Raw genomic sequence first — 26,272 nt, 5'->3', positions numbered from 1 at the left:
GGACAGAGTGACAACACATGAGCACAATAGGGAAACTGTTGTCACCCTTCAACAGGAAGTGTGAAAACTGACCTTCATGACAGGATCACCAGGTATTATTTTAAAGTGCATGTAGCCCTAAATCCGTTTTTTCTATATGTATGGCATCATGCTTCACTGTATTGAGTTTCCCTTTGGGGGGCCTATCCAATTTTATACATGCTGTTGGCCTAATAGTTAAGACCATTTTTTTAATTATCTGAGGTCATCTTACATTAACCTGGTCTAAGTTTGTTTTATCCTCTTATACAATGTATGATGCAATCTTTTGAGTCGTTGGATCCATGATAAAATTTGTTTTAGTTAAACTACTTTTAGTTTATGTTAGAACTACAACTCAATATTATTACCATATATGTGATCTTTTCTTTTGCTGCCACTGTTACTTATGTATACTAATTGTTAAAATTCAATAAACAATAAACAAATTTGACAAGAAAAAAAAAGAAAATGCCAGAAGAAAAAAAAATGCAGCATGTCTGTCAATTTGTGTTAATGCCTATAATAATACTAATAATAAAAAAAAAAGTAAAATTTTGACCCTTGATGCAACCTGTAAAAAAAAAAAAAAAAAAAAAAAAAGATTACAGCAAATGCTTTAGGAGCATGATTATCAAACCTGCCAAAAAGGTGGATTCTGGCAGAATCTTTGGTGGGAATTGTGGCCCGATACCACGTAATCCTTGTTCACCGAGCTGCAGCCTCACCTATATTTATGTAAATTTTTTTTTCCAACTCTTCCAGCTTCTGACTGTAGACGGAAGGTTTTTGGCAGTGAAATGTTTTAGCACCATCTGCTATTAATGATACGTGGCGGGGAACATGACGTGACAACCTGAGAGAGATACAGAGATAACGTGGATCACAAATACATAATAGGCATCCGGTGGTGGTGGAGGGGAGGAGGGGGGGCTGGTACGAGGACGTTCTGACCGGGGAACCTGCTGTACGCCAGGCTGCTTGTTTTACAGTCCGGGTATTGAGTATTGGTTTCAGTAAAACCCCAGCGAGCGCTCGTATAATCTTTTATTGTATCCTGTGTCCTACATAACATATAAAACCTGGACTTATGGCACAGGTTACATCTAACAATAAACAACAAAAAATATAAAGGAGCCGGATTGTTTTTTTTTTTTTTTAAAGCACTTTCAGAAGCTCATTTAAATCATGCACTGAGTTTGCAATTTCTTTATCTTCAAATTCTTTCCTATGTTCCTGTTTATGTTGGTGCCATGATAGTGGATACCCTTGCATTCAAGGACTAGAGTTGTGTCTACCTACACTGTGTACATCAATAGAAACACACAGCCCCATAGCCTAGGGTGGCAAGGCACTCCCTTGGTCCTCTCTCTTCCCTTCTCCAAGCTGGATTGAGACTGCACTGTCCATTGTTAATTCTTTGCTGTGAAGACCAGAAGTTCCGGGAAGCAGCATTGAGAGAGTAGGAACCAGCAGCATTGAAATTTAGTTTACTAGGGAATGTTTACTTTATTGTGCTTAATGTGTTACGCTAAAACAGCCTTTTTCAGCTAGGGTGACGTGGCACCCTAGGGATGTCTTCGGGTTGTTCAGGGGTGTCTTGGCAAAATGCTTAAAAGTTGGCCAAAATTGTCAACAAGCCGGTGGGTGGATCAAGCTTGCCTTTTTTGTTACATAATGCCATAGGTTTTTATTGTGCACCATTACAACCTTGGCTGCCAGTCAACCAAGCACCAGTCCATACACTGTGGCTCCAATGAATTAGTCTAGAAGTTGTCTTTTTTCTTGGGTTTATTTCTTGAGGAATTTTAACAGGAGAGGGGATCAGGGCATGGGATACTCCCAAACACTTAGTAATCAGAGGGCAAACTTCTTCCCGAGTAATAGTGGGTGTGGAACAGTCCAAGGCCTCACAGCTGAAGTCTTTTTGGCATCTGGGTTGGCAGTTCCAAAACACTACAGTCACAGAGATTAGCTTAAAGTCATATTAAAGGCTCTTGCCTTTTTAATTTTTTTTTATTATAAATAACAAACCTCAAGCAGTGGTTTTGCACAGAGCAGCCCTGAGCCTCCTTTTCTTGGGTGCCCCGCCAGTGCTACTGCCCCTTCCTCTTGCCTACTGCCTTCATAGCAAGCTACTTGCTATGGGGGCATTAGTGCATGCTTGCTCCTGAGCCACCTTTGCCCTGCCCCTGCTCCCTCCTCACTGGCTGTGATAGACAGCAGCAGGAGTCAATGGCTCCCACTGCTGTATCTCAGCCAATGAGGAAGGAGAGACCTGAGGGAGTTGCTGCACTTGTGCTCACTGCTGGATCGAGATCGGATTTGGGTACTTACAGTATTGGGGGGGGGCTGAACACTGAAGGCTTTTTTGGGGGGAAAGCTGAACACTCTATGCATGAAGGTAAAAAAAAAAAAAACCTTCATGCATAGCATGCATGAAGGTAAAATAGGTAAAATAGGGTCATTACTCACAAGTCCCCAGGACAGCTTCCAGCTTCCTCTGTACAAAATCCAGTGCGTGAGACAGCACTTCTCAAGACCAGATTCTTTCTGTTGAGGTTCTGCAATCAACTTTTGGCAAAGTCCATCCAGACCCTCAGCCCTGTCACCACTGAGGCCCCTAAAAGCAGCTGTACGGCCCATTGGATGCCTGAGGGCAGGAGGCTCTGGAAAACTCCTGGGGAGAAGGAACCTTGCTCACCAGTGTCTGACTATTCATCACCATTCCAGGACACTCCTGGACACTCCTGTCCAAGGATTGGCTGGAACCTGCTAAATATTCAGGCTGGTAATTTAGAATCTCCCGCCTTATGCTCTGGAAACGTCTTCCAGAGGCAGGGGGAAGCAATCAAACTCCCAGCCTGTGAAACCTCTGAGCAGACCAGGCCAAACAATTACTATACTACTTTAAGTTTGTCTGACTCTATTTCCTTATAAAAAACATTTTGCTTGATCCAGGAACACTCATAAATTCTGAGGTCAACTACAACTGGCAGTACTGTGAGCTCCAGCCATGACGTACTCTACATCTCGGGATAATCACAAATTAACATATCAATGGGGTTATTTACGAAAGGCAAATCCACTTTGCACTGCAATTGCACTTGAAAGTGCACTTGGAAGTGCAGTCGCTCTAAATCTAATGGGTAGATCTGAAATGAGTGGAAGCTCTGCTGATTTTATCATCCAATCATATGCAAGCTAAAAATGCTGTTTTTTTATTTTCCTTGCATGTCCCCCTCAGATCTACAGCGACTTTACTTCCAATTGCACTTGCAGTGCAAAGTGGATTTGCCTTTATTAAATAACCCCCAATGTCTCTTCCCTACATTCATTGTCACGTTATTTATTGACACTTCCAATTACACCGGCAGTGCTGTCATTTTATTTTTTTTTCATGACGAATTCAACCGGGGGACTATTATTGTGTCGCAAGATGCTGCTTGTAAAAGTTTCCACTGTAATTAAATCTTTCAGTGACAAAAATCACCCCAGAGATGATCTCTATGCTAAGTGGCCTGTATGTCTTACGGCAGAGATGTGCGTCACTTCGTTATAGGAGGTGTATATTGTCTATGGATTGTATATACAAACATGTACATGCAAGTTCGTGTCTAAGAGATAGAAGTAAGAAGAGAGATAGTTATGATTTTACCAAGATAGACATACAGAGGTGTCAGAGATGAAACTACTGTATGTGTATTGGGGCCCGATGGCAAGACCATTATAGGGCCCCTCTGCCCCTACATTCTCCATATCAAAGGCAAATCCTGTAGTGATTCCATAAAGCCATTCTTACTTAGAAGTAGTATAGAGATTCCCATTCTATATACAGTATACATTCATGTTCTCCAAATGTATATAACAATTAATATTGCTACAATTTTGGATAGAGTAAGACCCCTTTCACACTGTGCCGTCAGCGGTAAAGTATTTTTTTAGTGTCGCTTTACTGTCGTTTTAGCTGTGCTATTCGGCATGTTAACCCCCCGCTGGCGGCCAAAAAAGAGTTAAATCCGCCCGCAAAATGCCGGCGTTTTGCCGGTGGTATTGCAGCGCTGCCCCATTGATTTCACCGCTTCAAAGAAGCTGCTGGCAGGACTTTTTCTGACGCCCTGCCAGCGCACCGCTTCAGTGTAAAAGCCCTCAGGCTTGCACACTGTAGTGAATATAGCAGCTGTTTTAGGGTGGTTTGCAGGCACTATTTTTAACGCTATAGCACCGGCAAAACGTTCCAGTGTGAAAGGGGTCTAAGGGAGGGTTAAAAGCCCTGTCAGCCTCATATAGCCCCATATATTTACCACTAAAAGCCCTGTCAGGCTTCCTTTTTTTTTTGCCATCTGTGTCCTATTGGGGAAATTTCTCTGCACTTCCTGCCCCATAGCTAAAACGGGAAGTCAGAAGAAATCCCTAGAAAGTGAAGAGATCACTGGTTGTCACCAGAGCTAATGTTCCTATTGGAAGATTTCCCCTCTACCAAAATTTGGGATTTTTTTTTCACTTTCAGTGATAATGGGAAAGTATCCTTTCTGAGATGGGAATGAGGGACACCTATTAGCAAAAGTAAGTAGGCATAGGACACACCCCCTGCCACGCCCCCCTAAAGGAGAATTGTACAAAAGAAATTGATTGTTTAAACCCACAATTGCTTTTTTTTTTTAACAATTCTAATGAGAATGAGGCGCTATGAGGCAAATCAGAGACAGTCCCTCGAAATCAGGGACAGTTGGGAGCTATGTGAATTGCCCTAATGGGTGCACAGACCGCAATAAAAACCCGACAGACATTCTAATGCCTCTCCACTCCTTCCAAAACAAAGTTTTTCCTTTAGTTATACTTTAGTAAATAACTGTCAGACAGCATCGGGCCCCCTGTGATTCTAGGCCCTGTAACATTTGCATGGTCTGCTGTGACTATAGCTACCCCCGTACCCCCGTGAGAAGGTCTGCCAAGTGTCTCTCTCTGCAGGGGCCTCCCTTATCTTCAGTCTACTCATGCTGTTCCATCTCACCCAGTACTTCCCAAACAATAAAGTCCATCCCTGGCGCATTCTGTGCAGTAGTCCTATACACTGGTTGATAATAAAGCCAAGTGTCTTCCTTTCTGTTTTAACCACTTTGTGTAGCGGTCTTACAAACGCAATTTTTTTTTTTTTTAAATACACTTTTTTTTAATTAAAAATAAGAAAACAGTAAAGTAAGCCCAATTTTTTTTGTATGTGTGCAGACTAAACCCCTGCTTTTAACACATACTGTTAGACGGGTTTAATTGGTTGTCTGCGGGCTGGTCGGTAAGTTAAGCTTGTTTTTTTTCCCTTGGATTTATCCTTGGTCTTGTTTATACCAGACGGACGAAGCACTTTAACATCTTTTATTTTTCCTTATTTATTTTACTTTTAATTTTTGATTTTTACACTGTCCCTTTAAAAAACATTTTTTGGATCACTTTTATTCCTATTACAGGGAATGTAGACATCCCTTGTAATAGAAAAAAAGCATGACAGGACCTCTTTTTAATGTGAAATTTGGGGTCAAAAACACCTCAGATCTCATATTTACACTTGAATGCAATACGGTTTTTTTTTTTTTAAAGTCGTCTTTTTTTGATTTTTTATTGAAATGTCCCTTTAAAGCCGTTGGGCGGAAGTGATGTTTTACGTCGCTTTTGTCATCCAACGTCATTGAGTTGAGTGGGGGGCCATCATTCCTTCCATCATTCCTCCACGAGGTGGATCCGCTCAGCAGAGTCCGCCAGCTCAGCAGGAGATCTCTCCTTTGAAGAAAAGGTCCGTCTCTGCTCACTGAGCGGGGAGGGGCCTGTCAGAACGCCACTGATTCCTATGGAGAGATCGGACTAAAATTAACAGCATGTCCGTTTTCATCAGATCTCATCCGATCCGCCAGGACGGATGTGAACGTAGGGCCATACGTCTGATTTTAGCGGATCGGATGTCAGCGGACATTGCCACCACTGACATCCATCGCTCCATAGACCTGCATGGAGCGCCGAATTAGGTCCGCCTAAAAAACTGACAGGCGGACATGAACGGTCTGTCCGTGTGAAAGGGGCCTTAGTGCCTCTGAGGGGAAAGGATCGGATCCTCTCCCGCTACTGACTGCTCCGGTAAGCTGCAGAGACGACCGGAAGGTGGCGGGAGGGGGGGCACCTCTCCCGCCGCCGATAAAAGTAATCTTGTGGCGAATTCAAGGTGGAGATAATTTTTATCTTAAACGGACCGCCCGCCATTTCAGAAAATACTGGGGTTATACAGTAACAGCTATATGCTGCCATAACAACGGTATTCAACGTCCAAGTACCAACGTATAACGATGGCGGGCGGTCCGGAATTGGTTAAAGAACACCTGTCATTCAAAAAAGTGAGCTCAGCTATAAAGTGAAGACAACTAGAGGTGCAAATGCTTTAGATGCCTTCAAGAGTGCAGCTCCGATCTGCAAGCTTCAGAACCTATTAGGGTACCAAATTCCTCCCAACGTCTTCCAACCCCCCTCCTATTGGCCCATGACTATGATAGGTGTCCCCAATATGAAGGTATAGGAGAGAGTGGGGGACAGGCTAGCTTTCAAAGCTATAAGAAAGCTTGTAGATTACATAACGGTACATTTCAAGCTCGAGTTCTGGGATCTCACCATTTGATTCTCCAAGAGAATTCAAGACTGTCAGCGTATTTAACTGTCTAGAATCTACCAAGAACCAAAGTACAGTTTGGTTTGGGCTAACCCTTGAAGTGAAAAACCAGCCAAAACCTTTTTTAGTTTTGGATAAAGTGAAGGGTCAGGTTTTTGTAAGACTATGCGATTTATAGGCTTTGTTATAGAGATTTCCCCAGAATAGCAGTAAAAGCCAGACATGGGTTCCAACTCTTCCTCACTCTTCTAAGACATAAAAAAGAAAAATAAGTTTTGTCTTTATAGTGGTTGTAAACCTGAGACATGAAATATGAACAAAGCATATCCCTCTATAGTGTGTACGTGTCTCAATCCAGAGCACTAAGTGTAATTTCTGTCTGCTGCCTCGTTCCTCTGCCACCTGTAGGAGTCACTTCTGACGAGTTTTCCTGACACCAAGAGAAAAATGGGGGCGGGAGGGCACAGCCTGTGATTGACAGCCTCAACTCTGTACCTGTGTGCTGTGTGAAGGGGGTTGCGTCCCTATCCTCCAATCAGCTCTCAGAGCTCTCCTCACTGATGTAACTTAAAGTGGACTTTCAGTCATTTTTTTCAACTTTCCATCTATTAAATCTTCAGCCCTTGTTTTAACTTTGGATAGTAAAACATTTTATTTTTTTCTGCCAGTAAATACCTTATACAGCCCACTTCCTGTTTCTTGTCTGGTAAAAAGCCTAGGCTTATGACATCATGCACAACACTCTCTCTCCTGAGAGTTTTCCAGGATGGGAGGGGGGTGAGTCATAAGAGGACCAATGAAAGCTGCAGAGCTGGAGGTGTGCCTCTGTGTGTCTGTGTAAACCCAGGAAGTGAACAGGCAGCAGCTTCAGCTGCCCACAGTTAAAATGGTTGCAGACAGACTCAATGGAGGGAGATTTCTGCAGCATATTTGGCAAGTACAGAATCACAGTATATATAACATAATATGCAAAGTGGTTGGAATGGCAAAGAAGTTTATTACAAATTATGTGAGCAGACTGCAGTTCCTCTTGTAAGCTCTCCACTCCCTGCTTTTCAGAGAGACTTTGAATGGATGTAGGGGAAAGACGACTGAAGTTACACAGGTACAACTTATGTAGGAAGATTTGTTTCACCTCTGTGTATCATCTGAGGCCAGTCACTGGGTACTTGTAATGGTTTACAAACAATTTAAGGCCCCAGCCTATAATATAAGGTGAGGAAGTGTGGCTGCAGTGAAAAGGATTTAGCTTGAGAGAAGTCGCACAAGGCAGGAAGCAAGAAGGACCATATGCAGAATGGAAAAGGTTTCTCCTAAAGGTAGAAGTGGATTTTAAAATATGAGCATACTGTTCCAAAATATAATAAGGAGAAAAAGCTGGTCTAAAACAAAGGCAGTAATTATTTAGCTTGGGCAACAGAGGCACGTTGTTTTGTGTTCTTCTTGCTAGTACCAGAGACAAAGAGCCACCATTGTCTTGATGGGAAATATTTTTTCTATAGAGAACAGCCATTCTTTCTTCTTGACTTAGATATCTGTGAGCATTAAAGAACCAACTGCGAGGACACATTTGTAGGAGCCTTACCAGTAATGTGTACTATAGCTCTAACAGTCAGCATGCCACAGCACATGGGTGTAATAAACAAGACATTTGGCTCCCATAAATACCAGAAGATCCAAGCAGCACTCTTGCTATTCGCACCATCCATATTTACCACAATAATGTTGACCTAAGGGTTTACCTTACACCAAGCCTCAATTATTAAAATGTCAAAGAGAACAACTGTGTTGTCCTTAACAAGGCATGTCGTTTCCAGCCTTATTTATCAAAGCATCTTTTATATACAGTAAATGGTCTTTGTTGTCCTACAGCAGCCAGTCAGCGTCTTACCAGCCCTGTAGAATGACAGTTGGAAAACAGAAGCCTGGATGTTGGTGCTGGCTGTAGGCAAGTCAAACAGGTCTTATCACAGAGAACCAAAATCATGGGAAGGACCATTACAAACTAGTTTGAAGGCTCTATATTTTGCGCTCCATATAGTATTCTGTCATCATCTACTTGCTTGACCACCTTGAGGAACCCTTGAAATAGTCTTCAGGTTTTAGGGATCCTCTGCTAAAACCAATTTATTAGAAGTCAGTGGGAAAATTGCCCCTTTACATTTGTGGCCAGTAGGAAGAGTCCCCTAACAATGGTGGACAAAAAGATTATTAGCGTCATACAGATGGCTCTTTAAGTGGAGTTGACTCTGAAACCTTGCAGGCACTCTCAAATAGGAGGTCAATCAGCCACAGCTTAAGGAATCCCTAGCCATTTCTGGAGGACCCTAGGGTCCAGCAGAACCCTGGTTGAAAATGGCTGACCTAGGGAGTCACTAACCTCAGACAAATATGCATCCACTGACGTGAGAACACCAAAACATGCACATTCGGCTTTAGGTCAGTGATTCAGGATGCAGTGAGGCTAGAGAATAAGGATGGCAGCTCCAGTATTTGGATGTTTAGGGAGCAATCTTCTACTCTCATTTTTCTTTCCCGTTCCTGCACATGGCCAATCAATAAATAATGTAGTGTAATAATGTGGGTTTGCTGTCAAGCCATTGGAAAGAATCCGGTTTCATGAGATGGGACAAATTGGTCAAAGTATCCAACATTAAAACTGTTACTCCAGAACGTTTAAAAAAAGTTGAAGAGCAAAAACAAGAATTGAATTGGTTGCTTTGTGGCTAAGGGCAGTGATCTTTTAAGATCCTGACATATTAGGCTCAGTCAATTGTTTTACAGCCTTTATTTTTATAGTCTGTAGAATAATTGGTACAGTACACAGTAAAAAAAAAAAAAAAAAAAAAAAGCTTATAAAAAGTGCTACGGGAGACAAGTCCCGCTATCGTCCACAACAAATAATCACAAGCTGGCATTATTCTGATGGAAGTGCTACAGGACATAAATGCTTTTGTAGTCCATAGCAAGCAATTGCAAGTTGATATGACTCTTTTTTTCTCTTTATTTTCTTAATGCAGCATGGGGCCCTGAAATGATTCCTAGCTGTTGTAATAGGTTACAAGTTTCTTCCATCGCTGTGTGACACTGTTACAACATCCCTTTTAGTGTTTTCTTCTACAATGACATTACTCATTTTCTCATTAAAGAAGTTCAACAGTACAATAAGATACAGTAGGATACCAGTGCTGTGTATCTTATTGTTGACCATGAAAGACAATATCATAGCCACTAGTTAGGGTGTAGAAGAAAGCAATTGAAAACAAACAAGAGCTTGCAGTCTCTAAGCAGGTATATATCATAGGAGGGGTGGGGATAGTCTCTTACCTGAGGAATTGAAATGGTAAATAAAATTACCACCTTTAATGGTATTTTGACAGTAATGTAAGGGAGGAAGGAAGAAAAGCAAGATCTGGAGGTGGAGAATGTGTATGGAGAGCAAAGAAAGATTAGGAGGAAACGAGAGAATGGGAGGAAGTAATGAAAAAAGGACTACAAAAGGAGAAGATGGGATGAAAAGAGGGTTATGAGGAGGAACTCTGACCATGGGAGGGCAGGTCCCGTGTAGCAACCACATGCTGCAAGAGTGGAGGCCATAACTTCACTATAGGGAGTTGGTGATGGTTTATCCAGGGAGACCAGACTTTAAAGTATGCTTTTTGGGCATTATACAGGATACCCGTCACCTTTTCCTGTACCATAGTGCCCATAAATCTATTTAGTATTTTCAATGGAAGCCAGCCAAAACCTAGCTTCCATTTCCTAGGGCAGATTTGGGGGAAAAAAAGTGAAAATCCTACTTTTATTACTATTATTATTATACAGGTTTTATATAGCGCCAACAGTTTGCGCAGCACTTAACAAAATAAAGGTAGACATTAGTTACGTTACAATTTGGTACAAGAGGAATCAGAGGGCCCTGCTCATTAGAGCTTAAAATCTAAAAAGGAAGGCTCAATTGATACAAAAGGTAATAGCTGTGGGGGATGAGCTGATGGATGAAGTAAAACAGCGTTAGTTAGAAGCAGGATAGGCTTCTTTAAAGAGGAGGGTTTTCAGGGATTGTCTAAAAATGGATAGATTAGGGGACAGTCGGACAGATTGGGGTAGGGAGTTCCAAAGGATGGGAGAAGCTCTGGAGAAATCCTGAAGGCGAGCATGGGAGGAGGTGACAAGGGAGCTAGAGAGCAGGAGGTCTTGGGAGGACCGAAGAGAGCGGCTTGGTTGGTATTTTGGGACTAGGTTAGTGATGTAGCTGGGGGCAGAGTTATGGATGACTTTGTAAATTATTGTTAGTACTTTGAATTTTATTTGTTGGGTGAGTGGAAGCCAGTGGAGGGATTGGCAGAGAGGGGGGAGGACACTGAATGGTTGGTAAGGTGGATGAGTCTTGCAGCGGCATTCATTATTGACTGAAGGGGGAATAGTCTCTGTAAAGGTAATCCATTGATGGAATTGCAGTAGTCGAGGCGAGAGATTACCAGGGAGTGAATTAGAAGCTTGGTGGTGTCATTGGTTAAAAAAGGGGCGTATTCTAGAGATGTTGCGGAGGTTGAGGCGGCATGATTTGGACAGAGAATGGATGTGGGCCTGAAAGGACAGTTCAGAGTCTAGGGTTACCCCTAGCACCCTGGCATGTGGGGACGGACTGATAGTTGTGCCATTGAGAAGTCAGGGGAAGGGGCACTTGGGGGGGGGGGGGGGAATTATTAAGAGGTCAGTTTTAGATAGATTAGATTCAGTTTGAGGAAGTGGTTTGACATCCAGGCTGATATGTCTGTTAGTAAATCAGTGATGCGTGAGGAGATTGATGGGGTGAGCTGAGGGGCAGAGAGATAGATTTGGGTGTCATCGGCATATAAATGGTAGTGGAAGCCATGGGAGGCTATCAGCTGACCCTAGTTACCCCTTTGACCCTCAAACCTTCCCCCTTTGCCTGTGACCTCCCCTAGTTGTCTCCTGCTTCTCTTTCTCCTGATCCCTTCACCTACTTTGTTACCACATCTATATCTTTTTGCATTGTCCATCCACCCCAAGACTTCTCACTTCACACTCACAAACCTTAGCCCAAAGGAATGCTCACTAGAGCTAACTATCACAGACCCACTCCATTCTACACAAACCCATCACCATTCTACTGACTTAGCTTAGTAAAGAATTCACCAATGATTCTCCTATGGTCACAATATATTAGTATTACAACGATATAGGCAAATATTTTGTGGCTAATCATCATCCTTTGAATGGGTCAGGGTCTGTGGATGGAATATTCAGCCCTATTTAATAAGTAAAAGAGCAAAATTCCAATAGTAGCAACTATTTATGCACTGTTTAAACTCTTGTGAGGGTAACCACTTTCTTGTAATTACCAAAGTTATTGAAACAGAAAAGTAAGAATCCTGCTAGCTGATAATAGCAATGCAGGCACTTTGATGAGCTGGGGCCAGGGGCGGATCCAGAGTCTAGTCTCGGGAGGGGCACTGCCAGAAAATCATTTTTTTTTTTTGTGGGCAATTTATCAGGGAAACGGCTGGTGTTGGCGCTTCAATCATCCCGGCACCATGGTTGTTACAGTGTCAGGATGATTGAAGCGCATTATTTCTATAATTACATTGTATTATAAAATGAAATAGTTCAACTCACCATAATGCAGAATCAGTGGGAGCCCTGAGTGTGTCACTTGCCACATCACCTGCCACACGTTGCGGATTGTCACTTGCCACGTCGCCTGCCACACCTTGTGGATTGTCACTTGCCTGCCACCAGATGCAGATTGTCACTTGCCATGTCACCTGCCACTCCTTGAGGATTGCCACATCACCTGCCACACCTTGTGGATTGTCACTTGCCACGTCACCTGCCACACGTTGCAGATTGTCACTTCCCACGTCACCTGCCACACGTTGCGGATTGTCACTTGCCACGTCACCTGCCACACCTTCTGGATTGTCACTTGCCTGCCACCAGATGCAGATTGTCACTTGCCACGTCACCTGCCACACCTTGCGGATTGCCACTTGCCTGCTAAGGTGGTGTTTTGGTTGTCTCTTGCTGTGTCCCAGACTCCCAGAGTCATGCAGCAGAGAGGTAGTGTAATCTCTCTGCTGCCTGCCCAGTCACTGGAGCCAACACTAACTCAGGGGCGGCGGAGGCCTGTAGTGTGGAGAAGATGGAGGGAGGAGGTGCCGGTGGGTGGGGCCAACACAGTCAGGGGCGGAGAAGGAAGAATGCTGGCGCTCTGCCACCACTGACTGTGGACGCTGGACATGTTAGTGCAGTTAGGTAAGGCTGGAACAGAACTGATTTTACCACACACAGTCTCAAAGTCTCTACTCTAACGTTTAAATTGACTAAACTGCAACTGTCCCCCCCCTATTTGAGGCAGTCCAGCTCCTGTCACCTCACCGTCACGTCGGCTCTGAGACTCGAGTCCGACGTGACTCACTGACGTGACTCGTTGCTAGACGCCAGGCGGCCCTCCTAGTATCCTGATCAGTCAGTGCGGCCATAACTACATTAGCCGAGTCTCTCTCTCGGTGCCGCTGATCAGCTGATGTGAGAGAGGGACTTGGGCAGAGGCAGCGGCAGCAAGTGAGTGTGACAATGACATGTGAGATTGTCAGTGCGGTTATTTCGGGGGGGGCAATTGCCCTGTTGCCCCCCCTGGATCCGCCCCTGGCTGGGGCCAGTGAAAAGCGACTGCTAACTGGTTACTTTAGTTGCTGTTGGAATATTGCTCCTTTGCTTATTAAATATTGTCATGTCAGTGTTCCTAAGGATTTTCTGGGGATGGTTAAAGATAAGAAAGATGGTTAAAGAAGGTAAATGATGACCTTGTAAAACAACCCATTCAGTTTCAAATAGAAATGAAAGGCAAAACATTTTTATATAGATGTAAAAAAAAATTATAAATACCGTTTTTCATAAGTGATCACATTCCCTCTGTTCTTAGCTGCATAAGAGTTGGGGGGGGGGGGGGAGAAGCAGCAGCACACTGAGCTTGCCAGTGAATGGCTGTGCAGTGGGGGCATGTCAGGACAAGTCTGATCATTGGAGGAGAGCAGGCTGAGTTCCCAGCACGGCTATAGAACTGACCACGGTGTGCTCTCCTGCTTAGTGTGGTCAGTCTTTAATGGGAAAGCAGAGAACTGGCAGGCACACCAGGGATTTCACATATAGGAAGCAATATAAAGAGAACAGGATACTTTCTCATACAAGTACATGGTACAGCAGCCGCATATCAGCAATATGAAGTGTTGGGGTAACAAACGCTTATAGTGTGAATCAAAAGTAATTATAGAATTTTGCAGTATTTTGTGACCTCAGTGTTCATTGCACAATATTTTGTGAGCTCCGTGATAATCGCACAGTATTGTGTGACCTCAGTGTTTGTTACAGCCGACAGCCCCAAATAAACACAATTGTCTCAATCTGAAATGAACAATTGTAATTTATGTCAGTGTACGTGGCAGCAGTATATCTTTCAATGATCCATTACTGGTCTGTGGTTAGATTTATTATAACATGTTCCTCTCTGCACCTTGGAAATGGAGTTCTCTATGATAAATGGTAGAGGATGCGGGCAGATTAGGGACGTTATGTAGACGTGCAGTCATCGCACATCCACATGAATAAAATGTCATATGATAGGCGACCCATAAACTGAACTATAATCAGTGATTCATCTCTGTGATCTGTAAATAATGTGCAGCCTCCTATATTTGCCCTCCTTTTTTTTTTTTTTTTTTTAATGACTTTTTTATTGAAAGGATTCGTCCCTTTTTTCCTGACTTGAGACCAACAACCTCATTTAGAAGCAGCCATTGGCCACCCATTGGGCTACATAATAATTCCAGGGCAAATGCTTTACATTTCGCTGCTGCAATGGTTTGCGTGTGGCTCAAAGGTTGATTCTTCTTCCAGCAAAGGTAATTAGCCGTGATTCTCTTTAAAGGGCAAGTCCTTTGAAAATGTGAATGTTCTGATCACTGGCTCCTCATATATCTGGCATTGGCAAAATAGCTACACTGAAATCATTTACCAGTATTTCCTAAGGGATCTATGGAGGATCCAACACAGCCATTCTGCCTTGCTGCTCAGTTTATGCCAAGTGAGGCCTATGTCAGCCAAGACGTGTGTTTGTTAGAAAGTATTGACAGCTTGATGGCTGTATAATAGCTTCCAGACTAGTGCTGGGTCCCCAGATCTCACAGGCTCACGAGCCACCATCCCATCTGCAATCCTCATGGCTACTTCCTAGTATATTTGTAGCTCTTTATTCTGTGTTAGGCTGGCCATACATGGGTCAAATTTCTAAAGAGTTTTCTTTAGAAAACAGACAATCCCCTGCCAACAATCGTACCGGGTGTACGAGGCTTTAGAGATGAGCAGAATTCTAAAGTTGTAGGATGGAACAGTGGATGATCATGTGCAAATAATTGCTACCACTTGTGAGGCTTACACCAGTGTTTCTCAACTCCAGTCCTCAAGGCGCCCCAACAGGTCGTGTTTTCAGGCATACATTATTTTGCACAGGTGATTTGATCAGTTTCACTGCCTTAGTAATTATCACAGCCATTTCATCAGAGGGAAATCCTGAAAACATGACCTGTTGGGGCGCCTTGAGGACTGGAGTTGAGAAACACTGGCTTACACCATAGGAAACCATTTGTTCTATCAGGGCTACATACAAAAGTGTGTGTGTGTGTGTGTATGTATATGTGTATCTATCTATCTATCTATCTATCTATCTATCTATCTATCTATCTATCTATCTATCTATCTATCTATCTATCTATCTATCTATCTATCTATCTATCTATCTAGTTCACTGCCTAATTATACAATGTCACCACCCTTGATAAATAAGAGTGATCATTCATGTATTGAGGAAATGTTGATTTCTACATGTGTTTGTGTCTATGCCAGCATTTATGTTCAAATCAACCATATGTTCCAGAAGCGCGACTTATATCAAAGAGTCAAGATGAGTGATTTAATATCTCATGTAAGAATGGAAAAGGTGAAATAGAGTAACGGGAAGGAAAAGAGGGAATAAGGGTGGGAAGAAGTGTAAAGGGGTGGGGGTGGGGGGATTATGTTGAATTGTTACTGTTGTGACCCCAGTAATGAGAAGTTTGTAATTTGTTCAAATATATGTTACATTTGGGAAGGCATGCCTGAAAAGCCATGGGGGGTTTATTAAAACAGAGGCATGCAAAATCTGGTGCAGCTCTGCGTAGAAACCAATCAGCTTCCAGGTTTTATTGTAAAAGCTTAATTGAACAAGCTGAAGTGAGAAGCTGATTGGCTACAATGTACAGCTCCACCAGTTTCTGAGTGCTCCAGTTTTAGTAAATCTCCCCCATAGTGTCTTTCATTTCCTCTAAGGCAGTGGTCTCCAAACTGTGGCCCAGGGGCCAGATTTGGCTCTTTGCTTGCCTTTATGTGGCCCTTGGGGTACTATTTCTTCCACTGACCCCAATGGTGGGACACTATTCCTCCCACTGACACCAAGGATGGGAGGATGGGGCATCATTCCTCCCACTGACACCAAGGATGGGGCATCATTCCGCCCACTGACACCAAGAATGGGGCACCATTTCTTCCACTGATACCAATAATGGGGTACTATTCCTCCCACTGATATTAATCACATGGCACTATTACTCCAGCTGTTATCAATAATAGGGCCCCATTACTCCGACTGATTCCAACAATGGAAAACTATTCCTCCCACTAAAACCGATGGTGGGGCGTTGTTTACTGCCAAAGACACCAGGACATTTTCTACTGTCCACTAAAGCCCTTAAGGCCCCTAAATCCTGAAGGACAGTGAACTGAAACTTTGTTTAGAAAGTTTGGAGACCTCTGCTTTGGGGACATAATCATGAATAAGGAATAACTTTTGTATGGACTGATTCAGGGCAGCTCCTAGGGGGTGGGGATAATGTTTCTTTCATGATGTTTGAGCTGTTTGGTGCTGACATATAAAGTATATCCACCCAAGACAATGAAAATCTATTTTCAGAAGGATGTTTGGAATAAGCATACTGGGATACAATAGGAGGATGCATGGTGTATGTGATTCACTGGTATACTGTTTTAATTTTTCTTTACTTCTGAAGCCATAAATGTGGATTTACATATAGTTTTTTTTTGTGTGTGTATTTTTAGGCAGCTGCAATGGGGTGGATTTCATCACCAGCTGTGTACCTTGGTATTACACTAGGCCGAGTGCTGTCTGCACATGGGAATCATACAACTGCCTCTTACTCCACCATACCAAGTAAGAAAATTGCACAAGACTCTGAGCTGCCTTCTTGGGAAATATCAGAATTCTAAAGAAATATGTATCCCACTCACTGAGTAACTAATGTATTAAATCAAAAACACATTCATGGATTGCAATGCAGTTACTTGTGTATATCTAATTATGAATGTATTTTTTATTTTTTTTTCACTTGAGGTCCACTTTACATTATTGCATTTCTGTCCATGTCTGTGGGTGCCTGAAAGGCGAAACAATAAATGATGACTTTCACAAGATCTTACATTTACCTGTCCATGATCCTGGCAGAGCCACACTATGAGGCCCACTCGGAACTGCACAGCTGCCGCTCAATACTTTTGCATTTGGTCTCAAAGTCTTCGGTGTATGCACCAAACAAAATACTGTTCATTCCTATAAGAAGGCCATCTGTCGTGAGACCTGCCATTGGACGGCCTCTTCATAGCAATCAATAGGATTTGTACATGCATGCACAGAAGACTTTGGGGTCAGCTTAGAGAGTTTCCAGCGGTGGTCGAGTGGTTCCCCATGGGCCACACAACTTGGATCTGCCTACATGGTGGACAAGTCAATATAAGACCTTGGATGGGAAATATGAAGGAATAAAGTTATCCTAAAAACAAAACTTGTTACTGCATATTAGTTAACTATGTGCCCTTCAAGTGGTATTAAGTGCTCTTGGCAGAAAAAAAAGCTAATTTTGAGCATTTTCTTGTACTAGCGTTTAGGAGTCTTTAGCATTTTTCTCTGCCAGAAAAATGCTCTCAAAAACAGAAAACAGAAGAGTTTTTTTTTTTCTGCATCTAAATGCTGAGCTTAACCACTTCAGCCCCGGGAGGATTTACCCCCTTCCTGACCAGAGCACCTTTTACAATTTGGCACTGCGTCGCTTTAACTGCTAATTGCGCGGTCATGCAATGCTGTACCCAAATGAAATTTGCGTCCTTTTCTTCCCACAAATAGAGCTTTCTTTTGATGGTATTTGATCACCTCTGCCGTTTTTTATTTTTTTGCGCTATAAACGGAAAAAGAACTTTTTGCTATAAACAAAATCCAATAAACTCAATTTTAGTCATACATTTAGGCCAAAATGTATTCAGCCACATGTCTTTGGTAAGAAAAAATGTCAATAAGCGTATATTTATTGGTTTGCGCAAAATTTATAGCGCCTACAAACTAGGGTACATTTTCTGGAATTTACACAGGGCAGGGCAGTACCACCCCCCCCAAATGACCCTATTTTGGAAAGTAGACACCCCAAGGAAATTGCTGAGAGGCATGTTGAGCCCATTGAATATTAATTTTTTTTGTCCCAAGTGATTGAATAATGACAACAAAAAAAAAAAAAAATTACAAACAGTTGCCACTAAATGATATATTGCTCACACAGGCCATGGGCCTATGTGGAATTGGACCCCAAAATACATTCAGCTGCTTCTCCTGAGTATGGGGATACCACATGTGTGGAACTTTTTGGGAGCCTAGCCGCATACGGGGCCCCGAAAACCAATCCCCGCCTTCAGGATTTCTAAGGACGTAAATTTTTGATTTCACTCCTCACTACCTATCACAGTTTTGAAGGCCATAAAATGCCCAGATGGCACAACCCCCCCCCCCAAATGACCCCATTTTGGAAAGTAGACACCCCAAGCTATTTGCTGAGAGGCATGTTGAGTCCATGGAATATTTTATATTTTGACACAAGTTGCGGAAAAGTGACAAATTTTTTTTTTTTTTGCACAAAGTTGTCGCTAAATGATATATTGCTCACACAGGCCATGGGCATATGTGGAATTGCACCCCAAAATACATTCAGCTGCTTCTCCTGAGTATGGGGATACCACATGTGTGGGACTTTTTAGGAGCCTAGCCGCGTACGGGACCCCGAAAACCAATCACCGCCTTTAGGCTTTCTAAGGGCGTAAATTTTTGATTTCACTCTTCACTGCCTATCACAGTTTCAGAGGCCATGGAAAGCCCAGGTGGCACAACCTCCCCCCAAATGACCCCATTTTAGAAAGTAGACACCCCAAGCTATTTGCTGAGAGGTATGGGGAGTATTTTGCAGCTCTCATTTGTTTTTGAAAATGAAGAAAGACAAGAAAATTTTTTTTTTCTTTTTTCAATTTTCAAAACTTTGTGACAAAAAGTGAGGTCTGCAAAATACTCACTATACCTCTCAGCAAATAGCTTGGGGTGTCTAATTTCCAAAACAGGGTCATTTGGGGGGGTTTGTTCCACCTGGGCATTCCATGGCCTCCGAAACTGTGATAGGCAGTGAAGAGTAAAATCAAAAATTTACGCCCTTAGAAAGCCTGAAGGCGGTGCTTGGTTTTCGGGGTCCCGTACGCGGCTAGGCTCCCAAAAAGTCCCACACATGTGGTATCCCCGTACTCAGGAGAAGCAACAGAATGTATTTTGGGGTGTAATTTCACATATTCCCATGGCATGTTTGAGCAATATATCATTTAGTGATAACTTTGTGCAAAAAAAAAAATAAAATTGTCTTTTTCCCGCAACTTGTGTCACAATATAGAATCAACTAGTGTATGGTAGCGTTCAAAACATTCACCAATGCAAAGACCAGGATTGTCAGGACAGGAGGGACAATAATAGCGGGTGTCACGCCTATATCCGCGCTTGCTGCAGACACGACATCTTTTTTGGGGGGTTCGTTGGGTAGGGGTACTTGGGAGGACATAAAGAAAATGCCTCTCATGCAGCTGACTGCATTTGGTTGGGGATGTGAATGGGGGAAGTACGGGCGCTGCAGAAGTGGTGGGTTCCCAATTAGGATTGGCGAATGCAGCAGAAAGGGCATTATGGGCACGACGGGCCTGTGTTTGTCTTCTTCTTGGTGGCAGCGGGACACTACTTGTGCTTGCCACCTCACCAGCTTGAACTGCACTTATGGGACTCGCCACGTCACCAAGTGTTACTGCAGTGCTGGTTTGATTACGACCAGGGTGTACTAGGCCACTGATGCTTGCCAGTTCACCAAAACGCTACCAAAAAAACTGTTAGCGATCACAGGGATCAGGCCTGACTCTGCGAACGCTGCAGTTATGCGTTTAGTGTTTTGTAAGTGACAGTGATCGATCGATACTGCACTTGGGTGGGCTGGGCTGGGCCGGGTGGAGGGGCAAAACGCAGGTGCTAGCAGGTATCTGGGCTGATCCCGCTAACACTGCGTTTTTGGGAACCCTAAACTGCTGGGGACGCTAGTATAGATCTGATCGGATCAGATACTGATCCGTTCAGATACTATACCACTAAGGGAGGTGTACGCTGCGTCCGTGGGTGTTAGCGCTACTGGCGCTAACCTGACGCTGCCTGGGGCGACGCAGACCCTATCTGACCCTAAAACCTAACTTATATCACCGCCGGGCGATCAGGGGGCTAAACCTTTATTAGGTAATAAACAGCGGGTGCCCTGACACTATAAAAAATAAACAAACTAACCAGCGTCACCCGTAACAGTTATACGGTGATCAGTGGTGAAAGGGTTAACTAGGGGGCAATCAAGGGGTTAGAACCTTTATTAGGTAGTATATGGGGGTCCCTGTCGCTATAAAACACTGACGGCGAACCTATATATTTACCTCCCTAACTAGTGTCACCTTTGACATTAATACAGCGATCAGAAAAACGATCGCTTAGTGACACTGGCGATGGGGGGTGATCAAGGGGTTAAAACTTTATTAGGGGGGGTTAGGGGGGTATCCTAGACCTAAAGTGGGCTAAGACTAACTGCCCTACCACAGTAACTGTCACAAACTGACACCAATACAGTAATAAGAAAAAAAAAACAAACTGCTTGGTGTCAGTGTGACAGGGGGGGGGTGATTGGGGGGGGATCGGGGGGGTGATGGGGGGTGTAATGTATGTCTGGCGTATTCTACTGTGTGTGTTTTACTCTCACTCGGATGTCTTCTCTCCTCGGTGCCGGATCGGAAAATACCGAGCCGAGGAGCAATGACATCACTTCCTCTGCCTCTGTTTACTATACAGCAGCAGAGGAAGATTCTCATTGGCTGGGAGCGATTGCGAGGGGGGGGCCACGAATGGATGGCCTCCCCCTCACGTCTGATCGCTCCTGGACAGAAGCCAACCGCCTCGGGCACCACGTGATTCTGCCTGCCCGTGCCATTCTGCCGACGTATATCATCGTGAGGCGGTCGGCAACTGGTTAAAACAACCTTTTTCAACCAGGGTGCCTTCAGGTTTCTTCAGGGGTGTCTAGGCAAAATGCCTAAAAGTTGCCCACACTTGTATACAAGCAGTGAGTTAATGAAGCCTGCCTTTTAGTTACGCAAAGCACAGGTTTTCATTGTACACCATTACAACCTTCCAGCCGCCAGGGTCCTAGCAACCGTTGATACCATCTGTTGATAAGGAGAGTATTGGGCACTTGCACAGCATCCTTGTTTGTCCCTCCCCTGTCCCCTCAGTCAGTACTGGGGTCACATTAGCTGAGTGAGGGAGAAGAGAAACATTGGAACCCTAGTCGGTACCAGTGTGAAAAGGTGTATTTGCTTTGGAAGAAGTCGTCTCCTTTAACATTGGGTGTCCTATGTGTGTTGATGTTGCTGTTATGTAAAACTATTTAGTTTAGTTTTTCACATTATAGAATAGGGTGCCTTAATTTTAAAGGGTGCCTTGAACAAAAAAAAAAAAAGGATGAAAAACACTGGCTTGAAAAAACGCCTCTAGACTACCTAATGTGCATGGACACATAGGGTAACATTAGTTGCTTCTGTAGGCAAAATGCTAAACTCCTCTAGGAGCAGCATTTTTTTAAGCTAATGTGCATGGAGCCTAAACGCAAAACCAAAAATGTAATATATAGCAGCTTACCAATCAAACGCAACGCGTTTCCGAGGTTCCGCCTACTTTGTCGCGATCTTTCCCCAACCTGGACCGGCTCTGTGACATCCGCCGACGCCGGGTCACAGTCAGTACAGTCAAACAAGCTTTGGCTGTATTTCTCCTTTAAGTTCATGGAGGTGTTTGAAAGAAACGCAATACAGCATTTGTGAATGATATATTGAATTAAAAATGTTTTGGTGCATTTCTGACATGTTTAGGAGGCATTTGTAATATACTTGAGATGGTATGTGTAATGTCATTTTACCTGCTCCCCAGGGGCGGCCCATCCATTAAGGGCACACGGGCACCACCCCCTCTATCTACGCCACCCCATATATCAGGGATATGCAATTAGCGGACCTCCAGCTGTTGCAAAACTACAAGTCCCATCATGCCTCTGCCTCTGGCTGTCAGGCTTGTGGCTGTCAGAGTCTTGCTATGCCTCATGGGACTTGTAGTTGTGCAACAGCTGGAGGTCCGCTAATTGCATATCCCTGCTCTATATGATAGATTCATGCATAGTATGAACCTTTCCACGGCCGCTGCGGCCACCCTCTATTCATGCGTCTGGCCCCTTTCAGAATGCCGGGCGCATGAATTACAGCGGCGGGGGGGGTTTAAGCACCTGATTAGAGCCATAGGCTCTAATAGGCTTTAAAATGGGGTGAACTTGTGGCGCAGAGCATTGCGCTCAGAGTCCACCCAGGTGTGTTAGAAAAGGGAATATTGATTTGCTTTTCTAACACTGAATCGCCGCCAATCAGGAAGCGCGGGTCTGATACCGGTTTCCCGATTGGCTGAAGGGTCAGGAGATCCTATTGGACACCTAGGAGGAGGAGGAGGAGGAGGGGGATGCACAGTGGAAGCCGCCATGATTCACACCAGAGGAGGAGGAAGAAAGCTGCTGGACATGCTGCCCGCCTGCCTCCTGGATGGGGTAAGTGCAGGGATTTAATGTCCCGACTGTCCTCTGGAGGGGGGTTTGCCGCCCCCCCCAAGAGAAAAGACCACCAGCCACCACTGCTTCTCCCTACTGCCCATTGCAGAAGTATTCGGATGGGGTTGTATACATGCCACGGTAAAATGTATACCTACTGTTGTGTTTGGTGGGCAGTACGTGACCCATTCAAGTGCCAACGGACAGCATCTGTTTATGTCTGCAAAAATGGAAAGAGATGCAAAGCTTTTCTGTTTTTTATTTTCTGCGTACGCAAACAGACTTTGATATAAGCAGATGTAAACTGATGTTCATCCATTTACATTCACCCGCTCGTAGACATACACTAGGGGGGATTTACCAAAACTGGAGCAGAATTTGCAGCTTCTATCTTCCCCTTCATCAGTCGGGCCGGGTTAACATATGTGCGGCCTCGGTTTTCAGCTCGGGGTCTGGTGTGTGTCTGTTCACCGGTTCAGGTGCGATTCAGGTCTGAGTTTTTGCCTGAATTCCCACCTGAACTGGACCCCAAAACACAGGACCCTTTTAGAAACCACACCGCGACAGCCCCGGACATGTGTGAACCGGCTCCATTGAGAGCTGGTCACAGTCACGTGTAATGCGAATTCGCACATATGTGAACCCCGCCTTAGGCTTTGAAAATGAAAGATAGAAGCTGACTGGCTGCCAAGCACAGCTGCTCCTGTTTTGATAATTTCCCCTAATTGTGGTTAGTCTAGATCAGAGGTCCTCCAGAACTGGCGGCCCTCCAGCTGTTGCGAAACCACAAGTCCCATGAGGCATTGCAAGGCTGACAGCTACAAGCATGACTCCCACAGGCAGAGGCATGATGGGACTTGTAGTTTCGCAACAGCTGGAGGACCGCCAGTTTGAGACCCCTGGTCTAGATCCATCTGAAGAACTGACAGATCCAGACTGAAGGACCCTAATTATGGCACGTGGTCTCCTGTGTTGTTGTTGGTGGGGGGTCCTGGATAAGAAGCTCCAGGACAGGGCAGATACTGACTAGAGGACCCCAGTACCAAGAATGAGTGAAGGCTGACATTGCTGACCTCCTTCAGAAAATACTGGTTCCCTGCCATCAAGCGGATCCGCCTACTCAGCGGGGGAATCTCTCTGCTGATCGCGGCTGAGCAGGCGGATGGTAGGTCTGTGTCCGCTCCGCTATGCAGAGCAGACATGGACACAGCACTGCTGTTCTCTATGTCCGCTGACGTCCGCTGCTCCATAGAGAACAATGGGTGGTCCCATCGGGTCCACCTGAAATATGGACAGGTGGACTCAATCTGTTCGCTGAAAGGGGCCTCAAAGCGGACCTTCAGTAATTTTTTTCATCTTTCCATCTATTAAATCTTCTGCCCTTGTTGTTTTAACTTTGGATAGTAAAACATTTTCTGCCAGTAAATACCTTATACAGCCCACTTCCTGTTTCTTGTCTGGTCATTAGCCTAGGCTTATGACATCAGCACAGCTCTCTCTCTCACGCTTGTGAGCGTTTGCCAGGAAGGGAGTCGTAAGAGGGCCAATGAGAACTGCAGGGCTGCAGAGCTGGAGGTTTGCTACTCTGTGTGTGTCTGTGTAAATCCAGGAAGTGAACAGGCAGCAGCTTCAGCTGCCCACAGTTAAAATGGTTGCAGCCAGACTCAGTGGAGGGAGATTTCTGCAGCATATTTGGCAAGTACAGAATCACAGTATATGTAAAATAATATGCAAAGTGGTTGGAGGGAAGCTTCAGAATGACAAAGATGCTTTTATTACAAATTATGTGAGCAGACTGCAGTTCCGCTTTAAGATGAGAGACAACCAGACCCAGAGCATTTCCAGATGGAGGATAGCAATGGCTGTATATTTCTCAGTAAACGTTTCCTTTTTAAAGTATCAAGAAACCAAACAAATATTCTATGCAGGTATGTACTGATATTTTCTTAACTCATAAAATTCTCTTCTATTGCTCTAGGCCTCCAAATCTCCAAATTTCTTTCTTTTTCTGCTGTGATCCGACTTTTTGTTAAGCCCCATACACACTATCAGATTTTCTGCTGATTTTTTCCTTCAGATTTACCAAAACCGTATAATATGAGGTCAAACCTTAGGAGTTTCAATTTGTATGCAATCAGGCAGGCCCTTACACTACATGGTTTTGGTAAATCTGAAGACAAAAATCAGCAGAAAATCTGATAGTGTGTATGGGGCTTAAGGCTCCATTCACACTGGCGCGTTTTTTGATGCATTTTGCAGAAATGCATGGGAATTTTTTAACATGGGTTCCGATGGAACATGTTCACATCAATGCCTTTTTGTACCTCTGCGTTTTTGGAAAGGGTCAGGGACTTTTTTTCATGCAAAATGAAGTGTTTTGCATGTAATAGAATTCAATGGACCAGCATCAAACACTGCAGAAACGCTCAAAAGCAACATGCGTAGGTGTGAATCGAGCCTAAGGCCCCTTTCACACTGGGGCGGTGGGGGCGTCGGCGGTAAAACAGCGCTATTTTTAGCGCTGCTTTACCGTCGTTTTTGCGGCGGTATTCGGGCGCTAGCGGTGCAGTTTTAACCCCCGCTGGCGGCCGAGAAAGGGTTAAAACCACTCGCATAGCGCGGCTATAGCCACGGTATTGCCGCGGTATAGCCGCGCTGCCCCATTGATTTCAATGGCCAGGAGCAGTGAATACACCGCTCCTTCACCGCTCCAAAGATGCGGCTTGCAGGAGTTTTTTTCTTCTCCTGCCAGCGCATCGCTCCAGTGTGAAAGTCCTCGGGCTTTCACACTGAACAAACAGTAGAGGCTGTTTTGGGTCGGTTTGCAGGTGGTATTTTTAGCGCAATAACGCCTGCAAACCGCCCCAGTGTGAAAGGGCTCTAAGAGTGGTTCTCAACCCTGTCCTCAAGTACCCCCAACAGGTCATTTTTGCAGGTTTTCCTTTTATGTTGCACAGGTGCTTTAAATCACAGTCAATGGCTTGGTACTTTGGACAGCTATTTTATCAAAGAGAAATTCCCAAAACATGGCCTGTTGGGGGTACTTGAGGACAGGGTTAAGAACCACTGTGTTAGAGGGCGGCCATGTTCATTCTCCTTGGTCTCACTGTATGTAGGAACATAGCCGCCCTCTCTTGTTCGCTCCTGAGAGGCACTATGGGATTTGTAGTGTACATAAAGCAGTGCACATAAACACAACTAACGTGCATTGCTTGTTCCAAACAAATGGAAGTGAGGGAGGAAAAAGAGAGGCTCAGGAGCTCATAGGGAGCAATACAATGAAGCAGAAAGACACAGAAAAGTTTTAATGAAAAATCGATTACAATAGATTACAAAGCAGTGGATGTATATGGATTATTTTTGGAGAAGAAGGTTGTCATTTGGTTGTTATAAGTTGAAATCACACAATCTTCTTTAGCAGCTTGCCTTGGTTAAGAATGGCGTTTAATCCCAATTTCGGAATGTTTACTCTTAGGCTGGTCACAGATGGAACAAATCTTCTTCCAAT

The 26,272-nt window shown here is 44.1% G+C and overlaps 1 protein-coding gene across 1 annotated transcript in view; it reads left to right on the top strand.

Annotated features, from left to right (window-relative positions):
* PTPRE (protein tyrosine phosphatase receptor type E) overlaps positions 1 to 26,272 on the top strand; it is a 314,657-nt gene that overhangs the window by 127,059 nt on the left and 161,326 nt on the right. Inside the window, exon 2 of the mRNA XM_073595734.1 lies at positions 16,844 to 16,955. Within this exon, the coding sequence (XP_073451835.1) occupies positions 16,844 to 16,955 (112 nt within the window). The remainder of the gene's footprint in view (positions 1 to 16,843; positions 16,956 to 26,272) is intronic.

Source organism: Aquarana catesbeiana, linkage group LG08, assembly GCF_042186555.1.
Source record: "Aquarana catesbeiana isolate 2022-GZ linkage group LG08, ASM4218655v1, whole genome shotgun sequence".
Taxonomy (NCBI): Eukaryota; Metazoa; Chordata; class Amphibia; order Anura; family Ranidae; genus Aquarana; species Aquarana catesbeiana.
Note: the sequence above shows the minus strand (reverse complement) of the source record. Positions and strands in the feature narration are given on the sequence as shown.